The sequence below is a fragment of the Centropristis striata genome, chromosome 2 (genome assembly GCF_030273125.1).
Source record: "Centropristis striata isolate RG_2023a ecotype Rhode Island chromosome 2, C.striata_1.0, whole genome shotgun sequence".
NCBI classification, from domain to species: Eukaryota; Metazoa; Chordata; class Actinopteri; order Perciformes; family Serranidae; genus Centropristis; species Centropristis striata.
The window spans coordinates 42,504,275-42,525,464 of record NC_081518.1 but is presented as its reverse complement, the minus strand read 5'-3'; the positions used below and the strand labels follow the sequence as shown (position 1 = coordinate 42,525,464).

Sequence of the window (21,190 nt, the reverse complement as noted above, 5' to 3'; positions counted from 1 at the left end):
GCGCTGCTTGTTACAGCTACAAGAGTAGCCATTAGTAGCCTGGCTAACACCAGACCAAATCTCATTGGAGATTAGGTCTGGACACCTTCAATGCTTTTCTCCGTAGAGGAGGTGTGGTTTATGATCCTCCGGAGCCGTTTATTGGGCGCTTAGAATGTCTATCAAAGCGTCTGTAGGTAGCTCTTAGCCAATCAGATCAGTTATACCAGATGACGTAGTAGAGCAACAGAGATGGATGTTTGTTGTGTGTGTGTCTGTGAGAGAGTGTTGCTGCTGCTTTGCTTCTCCAGTTCTCGCTTTCTGCAAGATTATTTATTTTCACGCTTTATTCCCCCTCATGTCATTCAGCCACACACATCCACTGATTTTATGGGCAATAAACAAGCTGCTGCGGGTCTCTGGGGGCTCCGCTGTCCCCCGGCTCGGAGCCAGATCACCCGCGGTGACCGGCGGTCTCGGCGGCTCGGCGCAACGAGCCGCAGAAACCGCCCGTGCGGTGCTAATAGTCCCGCTACCGGTGATCTGGCTCCGAGCCGGGGGACAGCGGAGCTGCCGAGAGACCTTTCGCCTTTCAACTTTCGCTCTAAACTATGTAAAACACCATCTACAGCCAGTGCCGAGTGCCGAGTAGTACGCGTCATCGTCTCACCGTCCCTCCCCGCTCTGTGATTGGATCCCTAAAACAGGGCTAGCAAAATCGCTTAGTTTCCAGACTGGCTGGAGGTTCGAAATCAAATTCGAGCGCGCAAGGCAGTCTGGGTATACCCAGGCTAAGCCATTAGCGTATCAATGCTAACTCAAAATTGTGGTCGCAACATTAGCTGACATTTCATAGCGGCGTTACAATCGTGTTGAGTTGACAAAAATCTGAATTCAGAGTTGAGCAAACTCAAAAACAAAACTTAAAATATTTAGTTTAATTGTCCAACTTGAAATTTTATCGAAGTTTGTTGCCTTGAAATTTTGAGTTCACCCAACTTTTCTTTTTTTGCAACACCAGTGGTCTTTTTTTTGGATGATTTTATTTTGGTAATTTAACAGTAGAACAAGTGAAAGCCACTGCTCAGCCATGGCCAGCCTTTAATTGCAGAGACAGACAGTGGGGAAGCCAGTATATTTTCACATCCAAGTCAATTAATTAAGGGTTTATGCAGACCAAACCAGAGTTGGTCTTTGTTGGAACCAGACGGTTGGCATGAATAGTTCGTAATTATACCTTACAAAAAGTAATGCACTGAATTGCATCTATCCCATGCAATGTGTTTGTTTATGTAACATACACACCATGGATGCATGGAGGGCAGGGAGGTGGGAGGTGGATGGCACAAACAAAAGGCTTTTAGATGAACCAGGAGACTTGTGTTTGTGCGCTGTTAGAAACTTTTACTCATGTTCTAGGTCACATATATCAGCTATTCTCAACCTTGGGGTCCCGACCCCAATTGGGGTCGCGAGACGGTTTCTGGGGGTCGCCAAATCATTTTGGAAGTCAGCTCTGTCTCCACTGTGTTAAAGTGTTCACGTGTGTTTTAGTCTTTTGGGTCATTTAATGTCTTTTTTTGGGTCATTTTGTGTTTTTTAGTCATTTTGTGTCTTCTATTTTTGGTCATTTTGTGTCTTTTCTGGTCATTTTGTGTCTTTTTTTGGGTAATTTTGTGGTCAATTTGTGTCTTTTTAGGTAATTTTGTTTCCTTTTTTTGGTCATTTTGTGTCTTTTTTGGTCAATTTGTGTCTGTGTAGTAATTTTTGGTCATTTTGTGGTCAATTTGAGTTTTTATTTTGCTTAATTTTATGCTTTTTGCTTAATTTTATGTAATTTTTTGATCATTTTGTGTCATTTTGTGGTCAATTTGATTCTTTTTTGGGTAATTTTGAGCAAGGGTCACGGACAACATGCTTGTTAAATTAGGGGTCAAACTAATGGTATTAAATATATAGACTGAAGTGATTAAATAATCAACACGATAAACATGATAGCAGAATAAAGTAAGAATGAGGTTGAAAGTAACCACATTATCCTTCACACTGTCTGCTGGAAAGGCACAATAGATTCCTTTATAAATTAGAAGAAAGAAACACAAGCACTGAGAGAGAGATAAGTTAGACTTCCTTATTTCAGATTTTAGCTCTAAAGAGATTTCATGAATTATGGTTACACGACATCTGAATAGTTAAGTTGATTGGTATTCCCTTTTAGCCCCATCAGTCTGGCATTCCATTTCATTCTCTCTCTCTCTCTCTCTCTCTCTCTCTCTCTCTCTCTCTCTCTCTCTCTCTGACTCTCTCTCTCTCTCTGACTCTCTTTCAGTCCCGTGTAGGCGTCTCATCTGCATCCCACTCTCTGCTTTGAATGACTCTCCTCCACTCTGTATTCATCTCACCCTCTGGTGCTGTGTTTACTTTGTATGTGTGTTTGTGTGAGAGCGTGTGTGTGTGGGCTAAAAGTGCGGACACACTTATTACATCCTCCTTATCTTCAGAGGCAGGGGCAGGTGCTATGGCTGTCATGTGTTCACTTGGTTGCTGTTTCACAAGAGACCCTGGAGTTGGAATCCCATGTACACTTATCATAGAGATGTGTGTGTGTGTGTGTGTGTGTGTGTTCTATTCATCTTTCTATCTCTGTTTACCAGACCAAGGGAACTGATGAGAAAGATTGCAGCCAGGCTATGTTTGACTTTTTTTTACGTGTGTGTTCATAGCTTTCTGTCAGAATGGCATTATGCAGGAGGAAGATTTACACAATATTAATAATTTCATTAAAATTAATGATAAAGGAAACAAAAATAATGCAAAGGGTATAATTGCTGTTTCACCCAATTTAATGCTATTCAAGCTCCTAATTTTTTAGCTGCACATATACAGTATGTCCCTTCTGTTTGCCTTTGAATGTGCATGCATGTGTGTGTGTGTGTGTGTGTGTGTGTGTGTGCATGTGTGTGTGTGTTGCACAAGAGATGGAGGATTGCCATGGAGGGGGTGTCTGCCTTGAGGTGTTTGTCACAATGGCTGGTTCCCTGGCACTGCTGTCCATGGTTAAGGGTACGTGTAGGGGTGTCTCTGTGTGTGTGTGTGTGTGTGTGTGTGTGTGTGTGTGTGAGAGAGAGAGAGAGAGATAAAAATAGACAGTAGGGGAAAGAGCGAGAGAGGGGGAAAGACGATTTCAATTTACAGCCATAGAGGAGTAAGGGGAGGAAGCTTTACCTCAATGAAGATGTGTCACATATATAGTGTAAGAAACATATAAATACAAAATATAATAAACACCTACTAAGTAAAATACACACAGATGCACACAAACTGTTATATTCAGCAAATGCTGCTGCAGAGGTTTATGACGAGGACAATAAAGTGCAGCAATGATTTTTTTCCCAGGCCAGACTACAGCCAGCCAGCACTTTGCATTGAGACGAAAACCAAGGGGATGATTTGTAAAAGCTTCTATGTATTTTATTATTATATTAAGTCTGACAAAACGTTGCCTTTTCTTTAAAGGGAGTCCAGATTCTGTGGTTTAACACACATTTGCCATATGCATGTAGTTTTTGTTTGTCCTGCAAAGTTGACCAAATTTTCACAACATTTTGCACACAGCACATTGCTGATTTGCCTAGTTGGTATATTAGTACAGATGTAAGGTTAGGAAAGCATATCTTACCTTTTATGTTATATAGCCTATAAGACTTTAATGTCACATAATTATCATCTTTGGCAAACAGGATGAGACCCATAAATCCCATAATATATTTCACATTAAAGCTCAAAGGCAGTCTGGCTGGATGTATCCCCTTGTGGTTTGTGAATATAAAGGATACACATTTTTACAATCAAATGCTTGGACAAAGCATGCCACATGTTGTCCCCTAATGCAGTAGTTCTCAACCTTTTTTAGTCGCGACCCCCAATTTAACATCCATGTTGTCCGCGACCCCCGCTCACTGAACACAATCTCACACGCACAGTTCAGATCACCCAAAAAAGAAACAAAATGAGCACAAAAAGACACAAAATGAGCAAAAAAGACACAAAATGACGAAAAAAGACACAAAATGACCCAAAAAATAAATAAAATGACCAAAAAAGACACAAAATGACTAAAAAAAGACACAAAATGACCAAAAAAGGAACCAAAAAAGACACAAAATGACCAAAAAAGACACACAATTACCAAAAAAAGACACAAAATCACCAAAAAAGACACAAAATGACAAAAAAACAACACAAAATCACCAAAAAAAAGACATTAAATGACCAAAAAGACAAACACATGAACACTTTAACACAGTGGAGACAGAGCTGACTTCCAAAATGATTTGGCGACCCACAGAAATCATCTCGCGACCCCAAAAGGGGTCGGGACCCCAAGGTTGAGAATAGCTGCCCTAATGAACTGTTTATTGTAAATGTTCCCAACTCCATGGACCACTAAAAGGGTCTCTTTGTTAGTGTATTACTTAGCATCTATTCACCACTGGTCCATTGGGGGGAACCATCAATTATTTTCCTGTTCCAGTGTGAATAAAGATAAAACTAAGCAGGCCAAACCTGGTTCCATAACCAGTTACCTTTGTGTTTGCTGAAAATAATTAAATAAATAGCACCTATTGCATAGAACAAAGACTTAACTGTACCTGTCTTTGATACCAATAACAGAGCAATGTTTTTTTGATGTGTAACTTCAAGAAATATGCAACTACTTTTTTTCAACTTGCAAAAAAAGCCTGAACGAAACGGGTATATTAGGATTACATCGACTGTCCAGTAAATCCAGAAGGATGCCAACAAAACCCTTTTTATAAAATGCAAACACAAAACTTCCCAAATGCATCCAGATTTCAAGGTGTGCAAACTACTTTGTGGATTGACAAAAATATATTTAAAGAAGGTAAGACACTAATACAGAATAAGTGAATGAGTATAATATTTAACTCTTCGTGGTCTGCCAATAGCAGATATGTACAACACAGTATGATGGTTTTCTTTAAACTGCCTACAGTATAATATACTGTGAGGTCAGATATTCACTCAGTAGAAATTATTAGTTATAATGATGTAAACACTTCACTATGTTTAACTGGAAGTCTATTCAGCATGGCTTCTGTATGAGGTATAACCCTCTTATAACCTGTAAATCCCAAGGCTGCATCACATTCCTTTTACATTTAAACCCTGACTCTTGCTCCCTTTAGTACTGCATATGCAATTCACTCTTCTCCTTCTTTCATGCAGACCAAGCTTTTAATTATGGACACTTCTTCCGTGCTAGTGTTGCTGACTTTTAGTCGAGGTTTGGCCATTTCAGCACCTAGAAGTATTCAGGCGAAAACTCCCACCTGGACACCTTCACTACGATAAAAAAAGCAATTTGCTCATACTCTAAAACGACAGTAACCTGGATGGTTTGCTCCCAATTTCTCATTATCCAAACCCAAATAGGCTATTGTATGGTGCGTGGCTGGGGTTGATACAGGTTGCATTGTAGAATGGGCTTAGAGAGATTGTGATAAATACAAAAACAGAGGTACAATGAGACTAAATTTAGAACAATTGTTTGCTACAGAGAGAGCAACCGACTTGGGTCACCAAAAACTGGTCACAAAAGATAAATAAAATATCTATTTAAATGCTGATTCTTTCAATACAGCAATTAATGTTGACATTAATTTGATCTTTATGTGCTATTTTTTGCAGAAAGTAGTACAATAGATGGTTATTATGCATTAAATGTTATTTTTGTATGTGTCAAGGATGTTGTAAGACAGCTTGGCAGGTGAAAATTAAAGGGTCACCCTCACCATGACAAGACAATCATGCTGTTAGCAGGTTTACCATAGTCAAAACAAAGTACAGCTATCTGACAAATGATATGATTTTCACTGAGTAAGTGAATTCCACCAGCAGTGGACTACAAGCCTTTACAATTCAACCTCTGGGGACCATGAATCAGAATCAGAATCACTATTAGTTCCTTGAAGGGAGATATGTTTTGCAGCAGGACACACAAGACAAGGTACACAACGATAACATAATAAGACCCAATAAATATCTAATGAAACACAGTCAAAGAAACGCCATACGCATATATAAAATCACTGACACATGTTTGTTGCAGAGCTGATACCCCTAAATGGAGAGTTACTACCTAGTATAGGTAAAAAAGTGCAATGTGCAGATGTGCAAGAAGCAGACTTGTGAAGATGAGCAATTTGAGGGCTACTTTCTATTAGTTAAATAAATGGCAGTTGGTATAAATGAGACCTGGAGTCTTTTAGTCCTCCACCTAAGGGCCCTAAGACGACGGCCAATCCTTCCAGCAGTATTGACCAGCCTACCAAGGCGATTCTTGTTGGACAGGTTCAGGTTTCCAAACCATGCAACAATACAAAAGGTTAAAACAGATTCAATAAAACTTCTGTAAAAGAGAGTCATCATCTCAGAGGAGACGTGGAAGGTCCTCATTTTCCTTAAAAAGAAAAGTCTCTGCTGGACTTTTTTGGAGGTAACCTCAACATGTGGTTCTAAGCACAGCTTGTTATCAAGGACCACAACTAGATATTTATAGCTGTCCACCATCTCAACCACAGCACCGTTAACAACTGTTGGAGGTGGAGGAGAAGATGACTTCCTAAAATAAATGATCATTTATTTGTTTTTTGACACATTCAGCTCAAGAGAGGACACATATGAATGTCCATATAAATGGCAATCCGTCCAGTAGCTTTCACATTTCAGTCTGAAACACAGTGGTGGACTGACCAACTTACATTGCTATTCATCAAGCCATGCCGATAGCATAAAAAACAGACAGCTTGGGTTTTATTTGTCCATGTTTTGTGATATTTAGAGATTCCTGCCTCTGCCCCAATACAATGGAAGAGAATGAGCCCTATGAAAACTGTCGACAGTGTGCTCTGTAGACTGTTCTGAGTAAAAAGGGCACTGCGTCTAAAAAGACACATTGCTGATGAAATTTGATTGCATTTTTAATGCTTCGAACACCACAGATTATTTTCTATTCACCTCAATTCTTGTGGCTTTAAGGTAGAAATCTTGGGCATCTTAACAAATACTATCTGCAGTGAGTGAGAAAATGTGTTTTTGACCGTATAATAATATAAATGATTCATTCGATAACAAAAAAGTTACATTAGTAGCACTAGTACTAGTAATGGTAGCAGTAACAGCAGAATGTAAAAGGTAAAGGACAGAAATAGTAGCAGATGTCATAGTCTAATTTGGATTTTAATATCATAAAGTTGGACTTGTGGCCCCTAGAATCATGAATTAGAATAAAAAAAACATGTATATCCATACCAAAGATGCATTAAGAGTGTAAGCACTTTTCCAGCCTCCCCTCTCTCCACCCACGCTGCTCCAACAGCGCTGCAGAGTGCACTCATGCTTAATGAATTGAGACAGAAGGCCAGATAAATGTGACCAGTTCAGTAAAGGCAGCAAGCAGACACAGAGAGAGGCTACTGCCTGCTCGCTGTGCTACATATACAGGGAGCACCGGAGGCGCCCTGTAGTCCGATCCCTGCCTTACTCTGCCTCTGGTTGGCATAAACATCTAATAGGGCCTAAAAGCCTTAGATGAGAGCAACACATGCTGGGTAAGTGGTTGAAAATGGGACATGGAAAAGGTTTTAGGACATTCCAAGAACAAAGCATACAGCAAGCGTCTGTTCTAATCTATGAGATGTGTGACCTTTTGTATGGGTTAGGACCCCGTACGCATATGCATCTGTGTGTGTGTGTGTGTGTGTGTGTGTGTGTCTGGGTGTTTGTGCTGGCCTGTATTTGTGTAGATGCATGCACACACTGCAAAAAAGCCAACTTGTATTTTTTGGCCTAAAACAGTGATTTAAGTTGGTAAAACTTAGAAATATAAATTATTGACATTTAGGGCAATAATGTAAGTTAGCACAACAAAGGAAGCCAGTTGTCTGCTCAAAAACAAGTTGGTGAGTTGTTGTTACTTATATCTTTAAGTTGGGGTTCACAACAAGGGACAATAGTTCTGCTAACTCTTATTTCTTTGTTGTGAAATTCGGTCATTAGCGAAAGCTAGCGGCTAACTGATGCTAGCGGCTAACTGATGCTAGCGGCGCTGCTTGTTACAGCTGCAAGAGTAGCCATTAGCGTATCAATGCTAACTCAAAATTGTGGTCACAACATTAGCTGACATTCATAGCGGCGTTACAATCGTGCCAGAGAAATTCAGAGTTGAGCAAACTCAAAAACAAAACTTAAAATATTTAGTTTAATTGTCCAACTTAAAATTTTATCGGTTTGTTGCCTTGAAATTTTGAGTTCACCCAACTTTTCTTTTTTTGCAGTGTACATATGCACATACATACACTTGCTTCTGTATGCAGTTGCTTGTTCATGTTTATGGTCTTATCTATGCATTTGTCCATTCATGTTCGTGTGTGTGTGTGTGTGTGTGTGTGTGCACCTTGATGTATGCCTGTCTACAGTTTAAGAATGTGTGTATTTTTCCATGTCTACACATGTTTCTTTGTGTGTGGGTGTTGCTGCTAACAGGGCCAGCACATATCATCACTTATCAGAGATGGAGAAGATGTTTCCTCGGGGGTCAGTGAGTAGCCGTCACTTCACATGAAGGCAGCCAGGAGGGAGGAAGAAGAAGGATGAAGCAAGGGATGGGTGAGAGACAACACAGAGGACTGGGGACAAAGCGGGGTGGGGATGGAGGAGGAGGAGGAGGAGGAGGAGAGGGACGGAGGCAATGCTTCCTCCAGTCAACATCATGCCAACTGGAGACTGGAGCTTGGCGAGAAAGAGGGAAAAGTGAAGAGAAGGGATGAAAGAAAGAGTGACAAAAAAAAGAAAGAGCTTTAAAAGAAGAGGGGGAAGTGGACTTGTGAAGGAGAGAAACAGAGAATAACAATATATTTGCCAGAGGGAAGCAGGGAGAAGAATGAGGGCAAAACAATGTGGGTTTGTTACATAAAGCAGGATCAGACACAGGTCAGCACATCAGACCAAACACTATAGATGGAGGAGAGCAGTTCAGAGGAGGAAAGACTAAATAATAGAAATAAAACAAGACAACGGGACGACTAATGCTGCCGCAACATCGGTTATTTAGGAGTCTTCAGTGTAAACAAACTCACATACTGCCTCCCTCTCAAGGAAATACTCTTTTCCGAAGTGCCATAAAACTTAGCAGAGAAAAAAAGGAAATGATCGAAGCCCGTTTACTGGTGCCAGCATTTCCCCTTAGCTGTCAGTAAATACTTCCTCCCTTCGGAGGAGGATGAGTGGGTGTTTCTGTATTTATGGGTTTTAATAGGAAGAGCGTGATCATCATATTGACCGGCCTGCTCGGATCCTAATGGGCACCTTAAATCTCAGAGAAACACACTGTATTCTGTGGTGAGTTACAGGCAAATTAACATGGAGAGGGAGGCCGGCAGGGCTGCTCCTGCCGGGAGGGAGGAAAACAATCACTTGAATGATTGTCGGACATTTAGGATGAGTTGGGTGGGCAACGAGAGGGAAGAAAAGGCAATAAACGATTTTCATCAGTTGCAGAGAGAGAATGAGGTGGGTTGGAGAGGGTGGGTGGGATCCAGGGTGCTCGTCTTCCATTATAAGAATCATAAAATAGTTTTAATGACCAAATATTGGGCTCTTTGAAAAAAGATATTGGATCATGTTACAAGCATTATGGTGTCACATTTTGGCTCACACCCCTGGTATAAACAAATTATATAGTTCTTTTTCATGCATTCTTATTATGCCAACTTCCCCCATGTGTCTGCATGCGTGAATTACTTATTTAATACCGACATGTGCTTTGATAGTGACATGAAGGACACAGCAGCTAACAAAGCAGCTCAAATTTGTGGTGCAGCAACAGAATTTCCTATTTTTTTCTCATTGCTCCTGCATTGCATGTAGTTCTGATACAGCATTACTCAATAAGGAGATAAAACATTTGATCCAGAAGCCAGTCAACAGAAAATGAATCTTTAACATCTCCGATATTCAAAGAGCATCAACAAATGTAAAGAAACAAATGTCAGTGCATCTGATATATCATATAATATCTTCTGACGATGCCAAACAGGCTTTCAAATACAACCCCTACCAAATCCCTACACTGCAAAAAAGCCAACTTGTATTTTTTGGCCTAAAACAGTGATTTAAGTTGGTAAAACTTGGAAATATAAATTATTGACATTTAGGGCAATAATGTAAGTTAGCACAACAAAGGAAGCCAGTTGTCTGCTCAAAAACAAGTTGGTGAGTTGTTGTTACTTATATCTTTAAGTTGGGGTTCACAACAAGGGACAATAGTTCTGCTAACTCTTATTTCTTTGTTGTGAAATTCGGTCATTAGCGAAAGCTAGCGGCTAACTGATGCTAGCGGCTAACTGATGCTAGCGGCTAACTGATGCTAGCGGCGCTGCTTGTTACAGCTACATGAGTAGCCATTAGCGTATCAATGCTAACTCAAAATTGTTGTTGCAACATTAGCTGACATTTCATCGTGACGTTACAATAGTGCCAATTCAGCACTTTGCAGAAGTTAGCAGAAGTAAGGATTAAAAGTTATTACAATGTAAAATTATAAGTTAGTACAACTTACAGTTGAGTTGACAAAAATCTGAATTCAGAGTTGAGCAAACTCAAAAACAAAACTTAAAATATTTAGTTTTATTGTCCAATTTAAACATTTTATCGTAGTTTGTTGCCTTGAAATTTTTTTAGTTCACCCAACTTTTCTTTTTTTTGCAGTGTACTGAAGTCCTGAAGCTTTGAAAGTTTTGCACAAATATTTCATTTAAAGCAATGGTAAATCGTTTAATAAAAAATGTGGACTCGTTGGTGTTTACCAGCCACTTTACGGGCAGCTGTTAAGTGGGTTGAGCAACGAGTCAGTAACTAATTGCAGAGTTGCCGGTTTGATCCCTGACTTCTCCTGTACACATGTCGGATTGACTGAACCCACAAATGTTCATGGTCAAGCATTTTTGAATATAAATATAAGTGCTTTATTTGCCTCCCTTGGAAAATTGATTTTTGATCCTGTTGTTGTTGTTGTTGTTGTTGGGGTTGTTTGTTTTTTAACACACACAAATGCACACACAAATACAACAATTTGGAGAGATGTCAGAATGATGAACTGCTGCAACAACCAGATGACCTCAAGTCCAAGTAGTCCCCACAGACTGAGCTACCGCCGCTCCAAATTAATGAGAGGAATTTATCAGCTATGATATATATATATATATATATATTCATGGTTGAAAATGTTTTTTTGATTAATCAATTTTTCTATAAACATTTCAGAAGAGTGCATTAAGAATCATAAAAAAGTAAAAATGTCTGTAGTGAAAAAGACTTAAATGCTGGTCCCAGTCTCTAAAATCTAAAGATTTTCTTCTCTTCCCTAATTTGAATCACTACACCTTTATTATCTTTGGGTTTCAAAACAAGCAATTTGTAGACATCATCAAGGGCTCTGGGAAGTTGTAGCTCAAATCATATAGGAGTATTTTAAAACAAAAACAAGAAGCTGAAAACTAAATACATAAATCAACAGCCTGGCCCTGCTGCATTATTCTTCATCATTTCCCATTACAGCCACAACAACACAAAATTGATTTTAGACTAAACTTAACTAGTAGTTGCTTATCGGTTAAGTTATTAAACCACTATTGATTAATTGAAAAAAAAAAAATCAATAGATTAATCCAGGGTGACCCTATGGATTCAAAGATATGTGGTTTAATTGAGTCTCAGGACGCCTCTCGAGGAAAATGTATGTTTTATCATACTGAGCTAGGCTTTTTAAACAAAATTGACTTGAATAAATTGGCATTGGCATACAAATTGCAGACAGACATTATGCACATAGAGTAACAATATGAATTTGGCAAGCGTATCAAAAGATTTCCACCAACCAGACATTCAAGTTTGCCTTTACACTGAACTTCTATACAAAGCTCGAAAATCTGTGACAGCAAACTTCAAATAAAAAGTTAAAGTTTAGTGAGGAATGACAGGCAGACATTAGGTCAATATGACTTAATACAATGAGAGCCAAACAATATAAACGCCAGAGCAAGACGGAGCTCATCATCTGATAGCTGATGGAATCAAGTTATAAGCAACAAGTCTTCTCCCCGCTCGATAAAATGACCGCCACTATCAATACTGACTATACGCACAGTGAATGTCATTGCTGGTGAACAGAGGAAATTACGCTTTGAAGTTTTGAGTAATTGAAGTTGTAAAAGTCATCGTATTACCCTATAATATGATATGCAGATTCAGAGAGGGGTGCAATTTACAAAGGGGCTAAACCACTATGAAATTGCCACCAATTACCACACACAGAAACACACAGAGATTCAGACACACACACACACACACACACACACACACACACACACACACTGCGTCATTAACGCAGTTTCATATTTCACATTGCTTCTGGCATAGCTGCTCCTGCCTCAGACAGAAGTTAAGATTTGTGACTATAAACCTCAGATGATATTTTGTTCCAAAGACACTGTGGAAACACTCTTCACACTTTGGCTGATTATTCTAACGTCTCCATGACATGACCTGTCAGGATTTAAATATCCTTGACAAAGCTTCGTGCAGAAAGAGAAAAGCTGGGGAGGCATCGTCATCCACAAAGTAGTAGATAAGCTGAAGGACATAAAACTATACTATAAACACTATATGAAGCATATTTTCAATACGCTCTGAGGCAAGCTTGACAAACTGCAGAGCTTTTACATTTATACGGTGTACGTAAATATAGCAGGGAGAGGGCAGACAGCAAAGGAGGGTGAAAATAATTGTGGAGAAAAAGCAATCTTTGTGGAGATTTCAGGCTTCGTGCAAAAATGGTAAGTGAATAGCACAGTAATAGCAGGCCCCTGAGCATCCTCAACTTCTATTTTATTCTATTTTGGGTATGACAAGCGATAAACAAGAAGACACATACTTTATAATTATAGCAAAAAATAACAACAATTATAAAAATAATGGGGACAGAGAACAAAAAAAGCATTTCTGGCCGTGCCCTGAGGACAAAGAGGTGTCAGGGTGGAACAAGGATGGGTCAGGACAGCCAGTCTGGCCACTTTATTCATTTGTGCATTTCTTTTCTTTTATACATTTATATTGTGTTTTTATTTTTTTCTCGTTGCCCCCAATAACAATAATAATAATAACTAAACTCCATACACTCAAAAAAATAACTTGTTCCCAGAACGAAATAAAATGATGGAAATAATTTCCACCTAAATAAAATGCTTTCATTTAGCGAGAAACAGTTTTGTTGAGTGAACAAAATGTAAATATGTTGGGTCAACATGATGTATTTGCGTTACTGTTACTTAATTACCAGGGGTCAATCCAACTAGATTTGTAAGGGTAATTGTAACATACTAATGTAATTTTCTTGGGCCATTTAAACGTGTATGACATTATTAAGAGTTACTTTATTTAATAGGTTAGTTACAACTACTTTTTAAAATAGTGAAGTACATGAATTAATTGTGCTGAGCCAGCAAAACAGTATTAAGATTACCTTTATCATATGAAAATGAACATAATAGTAATTATTCAGGAAATAAATATTATATTCAGCAATTGAATTAGGTTGTTTTAACAGAAAGTATTATAGTAAATTTGTGTTGCATTTTATGCTAAAACTACATGTTTTAAAACTGTTCAACCACAAAACATCATTTTATTTAGTAGAAGCTACATGTTAGACTAAGGAGAAGGTAACAGACACCCAGTTTGCTTTTTTTTGAGTGTAGTTGTATGAGAATGTGTGTGTAAGTAGGAAGAACAAAAGAACAGGAAAGATGATGAAGAATTCAACATGTCTCACCTTTTTGACTGTCGATGATAAAGTTGCCCTCCTCGTTTCCTGTAGTGATCTTGTATGTGATCCCGTCACCATCGGGGTCCTTTGCCAGCACCGTGGCAACAAGTGTGTTAGGGCCCGCGTCCTCGGATACAAACGTCCGATATCTGATAAAACACATACGTAGAAACAATCAACACCTTGCCTACACTTCTTCTCTGTGGGAGGAAATACCCGACTGATGGCTGTGAATGTGAAAATGAGACACATTCAACAAAGACTTGTCAATGTTTCAAATCAATTCTATAAACATTAAACATATGGAATCATGCTGCAGTACCCATGTAAATATATTGATTCATAGGGATCACAAGTGTCACAAGCAAATCCATTTACAGAATCACCAAATGCATTAGCACCTTATAAGTGTCATTTCTAATTTAGTGATTCAATGGATCTTTGCATTACAAATGCAACTAGGGCAAACAGAGATGAGCAGGACTAGCTGTCTATACTGTTAAAAAATAAAACATTCATGAGGAATTCAAAGTGAGAAACATATGGGGTTAAACCCTCAGCGTTCCTACGGCTTGCTGACTTTTTCTTTCAGAGGCTAGTGGGCTCAGTTTTAAAGCTACGGGTAAAATGCTGATATGATATGAAACTAGAAGATCTGAGGATCCATTGGTATGGTGTGACTGTACCATGATATCTTGTTGGGAAGGTGGTGAAATTATGCTCCAAAGTCAGGCTACATTTTAGCAAGGGAAAAACTATCATGCAATTTTCAAAGTCCCTTGACCTCTGACCTCAAGACATTGAAATAAAATGGGTTCTATGGGTACCCACAAGTGTTATTTTTTGCCTATTGTGTTTGAATTCTGCATACTAGGGTCCCTGAACAGTTTTTTGGAATTGCATAAATTGAGTATCACTGGAAAGCAGAGAGTCATTGAATTCAATGAGACCAATTTTATTCAAGTGAAACCAAATCACTGCAAGGGCTTTTTCTGTGGTATTCCTCAAGGTCTGGTGTGGTATTTTACCCCAAAAAATGTTAAATACAACTTAAGAGACATAATTGTCAAACAAAAAATTGTCTCACTTCAAGGACACAGCTACTACACTGTAATAAATTATTCTGTAGTCATTTCACTTTACTCAATATATTTGATAAAATGTATTAAATATAAATGCGTCCTTGATTTTGAGGCAGTTGTTTAAGTAACTTTAATATAAAAAATGTTTGAGATAGAATCTATTTATTTTGATCACATTAAATATAATCTTTATGTGTATGTAATTCTAAATCGAGAGAATTTTGAATTAATCCAACACAATAGAACTTAACTTCCTGTTAAGTTGTTATTAACTCAACTTGTAACGTAGTTAGATTTAATTAATAATCTTGCGTGCAATCTGTTGCCTCAATTTTATTGAGTAGCTATTGTTTATCTTTTTTTTTTTTTACAGTGTATGGACACTGACATCATCATGGATGAATATGATGTTGTTTCATGCTATGTCTATGTTTATTGCATCCGGACAAGGTATCTGGACAATCTTTGGACGATGGATTCCTTAGGTCAGGGGTGTCAAACTCAAATACACAATGGGCCAAAATTTAAAACTTAAATAAAATCGCGGGCCAACATTGAACCAATAAACCTTTTAATATATACCAAACATGTTTTGCTTTAACATTAAATATGGAACCAGCAACACTTATAAACATACAATATATAACTAAATAGTGCAGACATGCAAAATCAAATTTCAAATAAAAAAACACATCAATGTCGTTAATTTATTAAATAAAAATAAAATAAAAATCGTATGCCTCTTTTCTATTTGCATCCTTCTGATTTGAATATCAAATTAAACTTTTTCAACAGGTTAATAAATTTTGCCTTTCTTTTTGACATTTTTGGGAAGGGGTAGCTCGGAGACAGCTCTAGCTTGAGGTTGCTATGACGACTGTCACAGAGGAGCGTTTCTGGGTCCTGTCCTGATTGACGCGCCAAAACAACAGCAGGGCATTGTGGGATTTGTAGTATTAGCGGTAAATGCGCCGTATAATACCGGCGGGTCAGCTTTTATAGTACAATAATAATATAATAATTTGGTATTGCCTCGCAGGCCAAATAAAATTACACTGTGGGCCAAATTTGGCCCGCGGGCCAGAGTTTCACACCCCTGCCTTAGGTCTTCTGGTTTTATATGATAGTAATATCACTGTAGCTTTGCAACTGAGCCTGCTACAGCCTCAGACAAGTCAAAGTCGGCAGATCCTGCCAGCGGGTTGCAGGTTGCTAAGGGGTTAATGTGAGAGGTATGTTTTTTAAGCACAGCATAGCCAGTTTCCTGTTACACCAGCTAGTTAATTGCTTTCACCGTGAGCCCCAGGTGTTAATCAGTCCCTGAACAGTTGCAAAAATACAAACCAGCAGAGTTCTGAGGAGGAGCATACAGAACTACTGCAGGGCAAAAATCCAAAATAACCTCAAAAATTCACTTTTTGGTTACCACCATACCCCATACGAACATACAGCAAAGAGATGTAGAAAGTTTCCCACCAGTTATCACACAACTTCTGACTGCCCACACCACCCATCCTCCATCACACCCTCTATCATAGAGCACCTGGAATCTAACAACTTTCAAAGTGACAGAGTGAGAAGGTGGAGTGGGGTGGTGGTTGTGAAAACGAGCTTTCGTTTCCTGTGATATTCCTGCAGGAGGAGATCTCAACACAGCACTTGTTTTCTTCTGGAGGATGTTAGAATGAACCCTAATAAAAATTTTAAGGGTGTGTATGTTTGTTGCTGGCTTCTAAATCACTGGACAAGGGACTGATGAAACAGTAGAGCCTAGACAGCGATGTTTTTATCATTCAGTGTAAAGCTTTTAAGCATTTAAGTGATGCTTTCCCAGGCAAAATGCAACATTATCATACGATCATCTTTACATTACAATCAGATGCATCCAATTAGAAAGTCACAGACACAGAACAATACAATCGAGCAATTTTTATGATATAGTGGTAAGCTCAAATGTATGAATAGACCAGCATGAATCAAACAGATGGTTGATAATTAGAATAGTATGCATATGCAGGGTAACAACTTGCATACAGATGTGTTTTAGTATGCTGTATTTGATCCTTCATGAGTGTTTTAATATATAGAAGTGATTCAGGCTAACTTGACTTGACATGCATTTCTTATCAGCCCAAGCATAACAAACTGAGCTCAGCCTCTTGCTCTAAAATTCCCCTTCAGTTTTGTCTTTGTATCTCAGAGTAGCACTTTGAACTCCAGCTTTGAACTCTCTTATGGCCCTACACACACATCTATGAACCACTGATGTGCTTGAAACTTTTCTTGAAAGGCTGGCCTTTCTACCTTGTTGACGTCAAGTTCACACTCTGCATTCTTGGGACACTATTCAGCTGCCCTTATGGGAACTGTAAACTACTGAACTGTTACTACTTATATATATATATACACTACCGGTCAAAAGTTTTAGAACACCCCAATTTTTCCAGTTTTTTATTGAAATTCAAGCAGTTCAAGTCAAATGAACAGCTTGAAAGGGTACAAAGGTAAGTGGTGAACTGCCAGAGGTAAATAAAAAAGGTAAGGTTAACCAAAACTGGAAAATAATGTACATTTCAGAATTATACAAGAAGGCCTTTTTCAGGGAACAAGAAATGGGATAACAACTTAACTCTATGGAGTCTCGAGCTATTTTGTCCATTTTTGAATTCTTTTCATGTCTTTGTAAGTCATTTTGTGTCTTTTTTTTTTAGTCATTTTGTGTCTTTTGGTGTCTTTTTGTCATTTTGTGTCTTTTTTTGGTCATTTTGTGTCTTTTTTTAGTCCTTTAGTCCAACATAAAATGTGATTTTGAATCTTTTTTTTACTTTCAAAACACTATCATGCTCAATAAAGAATTTTAAATGTTGCAAATGTGCATTAATTTCAGAGTACACTGAGACATTAAACTGCATCATTTTCAATTAAATTCTGGAAAAGTTGGTGTGTTCTAAAACTTTTGACCAGTAGTGTATATATATATATATATATATATATATATATATATATATATATATATATATAACAATCCCTTAACACCAATCATCCTATTAACCAGTACGTTTCTTTCACACATTGTCACCACTGTTAATATATAAGCATACACTGCCATATCCACCTACCTAATGTATATAAAGCAACCTGTTAGATGAATTACCCCATATTTATTCCAGCACACTTTGAAACATTGCAAGCTGTATTTTGAAATTTCACAGGGTTTGTGTTTACCTTGTCATTATTTTTAGCTCTGTCTGTTTCTGTGTAATTACTTCGCCAGCAGCAATTTAAAAAAAAACTGAGTAAAATTCCAAGCTGATTTGATTCTGCTTGAAAGGACTAAGAATAAGGAGTTCGGCTTTTTTACCCATACTGGTGATCAGCAAATCTGGATAGTGTGGTTCTTTTATGCATCAATATGTTGGATGTGTTTCCATTAACATAATGTTACTTTACATTGATGCCAAAACACCGTCCGGTGGTGTCCTTTGTTTCACAGAGACTTGGCTCGATCACTCTTTTCAGTGTGCCAATCTCGAAGACACATTATAAAGATGCATATATATATATATATATATATACAGTACTGTGCAAAAATCTTAGGCAGGTGTGAAAAAATGTCTAGAAGAATTGATGCTGGTTTGAAGGCAAAGGGTGGTCACAGCTAAAATTGATTTATTTATTATTTATTTATTCATTATTGACTTATTTCACAGCATTTTTTCACACGTGCCTAAGACTTTTGCACAATACTATTAATATATATATGTCCTATACAGTACAGGCCAAAAGTTTGGACGCACACCTTCTCATTCAGTGCGTTTTCTTTATTTTCATGACTATTTACATTGTAGATTCTCACTGAAGGCATCAAAACTATGAATGAACACATATGGAATTATGTACTTAATAAAAAAAGTGTGAAATAACTGAAAACATGTCTTGTATTTTAGATTCCTCAAAGTAGCCACCCTTTGCTTACTAGAATATAAGACATGTTTTCAGTTATTTCACACTTTTTTGTTAAGTACATAATTCCACATGTGTGTTCATTAATAGTTTTGATGAATCTGCAATGTAAATAGTCATGAAAATAAAGGAAACGCATTGAATGAGAAGGTGTGTCCAAACTTTTGGCCTGTACTGTATGTATATAAGTATATAGATACTGTTTGTGTGTGTGTATTAAGTTATGCTGAATATTTAAAAGTCCCGACCATGATTGTCAATAAAATCAAAAACATAGATGCTTTTCCTTTTATGTAATAAACTGAGCGATGTAGCTTTTTTTTTTCTGTGTCGTGCACAGCACCCGTCAACAGATACAACTCTCTATAGGTGTAATATAACAGGCAGCTGACCTGAGAAATGTACAGGATGAAGTTAAAATGCCTGTCTCTGTTGGGGAGTATTTGAGTGTATTTGTGTGTTAAGTCCTGATAGATAATAATAGTTAGTCAGTCAACAAGGTCAGCTCTTTTGGGTGATTTTCGTCATTTTATCCTGCATATTTAATGGGCTGCCTATGAGAATGAGAGAGAGCCACCGCATCGTAGTTTAGCAACAGCTGATCAGCTGGCACACTGAGCAAGGCAGAGAAACAGAAACACAGTGTAGCCAGCAGTACATAATGTCCTACAAACTAGAGTTGGTGGTTGTTGGAACAGTGAGGAAAGACTAATGAAAAGAGGTTTGGTGAGTTTAATTTTGTTTCTGTTGAGTTAAAAGTAAGTAAAGTTTGTTTTAGATGAGATTTAGATTTAGATAAACTTGTATCACTTTGGTGGAGGAGAAATTAAATTTGATTCAGAGAGTGTAGCCTTGCATTTTTCTGCATAATAAAATAAAGTAGGTGTAAGAATGTTTTCTTTCTTTACAAGAACTCCCCAAGGCTGTGATGTACATATGTATGAAAATGTGATATATATATATATATATATATATATACAGTACAGGCCAAAAGTTTGGACACACCTTCTCATTCAATGTGTTTCCTTTATTTTCATGACTATTTACATTGTAGATTCATCAAAACTATTAATGAACACATGTGGAATTATGTACTTAAAAAAGTGTGAAATAACTGAAAACATGCCTTATATTCTAGTAAGCAAAGGGTGGTTACTTTGAGGAATCTAAAATATAAGACATGTTTTCAGTTATTTCACACTTTTTTGGTTAAGTACATAATTCCATATGTGTTCATTCATAGTTTTGATGCCTTCAGTGAGAATCTACAATGTAAATAGTCATGAAAATAAAGAAAAATGCATTGAATGAGAAGGTGTGTGTCTTTTGGCTTGTACTATATATATATATATATATATATATATATATATATATATATATATAAGAGAGAGAGTAGCAGGGACTCATTGCCTCCCTCCTGCTGTATGCACATTCAAAATACAGGTTTAGTAACTCTGACAGCTTGACATAAACACATAACTGTCTGTCACTCTGCCCTAGCATCGAGGCCTATTCATTTTTCAGTGAAAACAAGGCTCTCTCATTAGAAGTTGAACACTGCGATCATGTTCTGTCATTGCCGTCTTTCTGCCTCAACAACTGTTGGACTAGTTCTGCCTGGGAAGATCAGCGATGTGCCACTCGTTTGCTCCGTTTGTAGACTGTTGTTGCAGCATTTGAGTAATTTCAGCTCACTCTCTGCAAGCCGTGCACTTCCCTGCAGATCAATACACAAGTCAGGCAAAGGGAGATGCTGTGCTGTGTTTCTTTATTATGTAGTTTCTCTAAGGGTACATAGGTCGCATTGATCAAACGGCTTAAACTTGTGGTCTAAGGAAGCTGTCTGAAAGATCATTAGATAATTGCTTGTATTTATCTCACCTGAAAGCCACAAAGAACTAAGGTCTCCTTGTGCTCTTCTGCCTGCAATTTGATGGCGAAATTACAGATGCTGTCTGTGCAGTTGAATTTATGCATGACTCTTTCACACGGGCTACTAAGCCTCTTTTGTCCTGACTCCCCGAATTAACTCCACTTCTTCATTACAGATGCAGACAGAGTAATCATTATAGATTCAAATGGAGTTGGCTAGCAATTAGGCTTATGACTATGAGTAGCCTGAAATGGCACCAATAGCTGATGCTGGCCTGTATTGGTCTGCAAGACAATTAACTTTGTGATATGCTGAATCTGGCAGGGATGAGACAATTAGTTGATTCATAAATTATTCAACAACAGCAAATTAAACGAATGTCCATTT

The 21,190-nt window shown here is 37.9% G+C and overlaps 1 protein-coding gene across 1 annotated transcript in view; it reads right to left on the bottom strand.

Annotated features, from left to right (window-relative positions):
- Nucleotides 1-21,190, bottom strand: part of si:ch211-186j3.6 (neural-cadherin) — a 393,221-nt gene that overhangs the window by 220,734 nt on the left and 151,297 nt on the right. Inside the window, exon 7 of the mRNA XM_059351714.1 lies at nt 13,892-14,034. Within this exon, the coding sequence (XP_059207697.1) occupies nt 13,892-14,034 (143 nt within the window). The remainder of the gene's footprint in view (nt 1-13,891; nt 14,035-21,190) is intronic.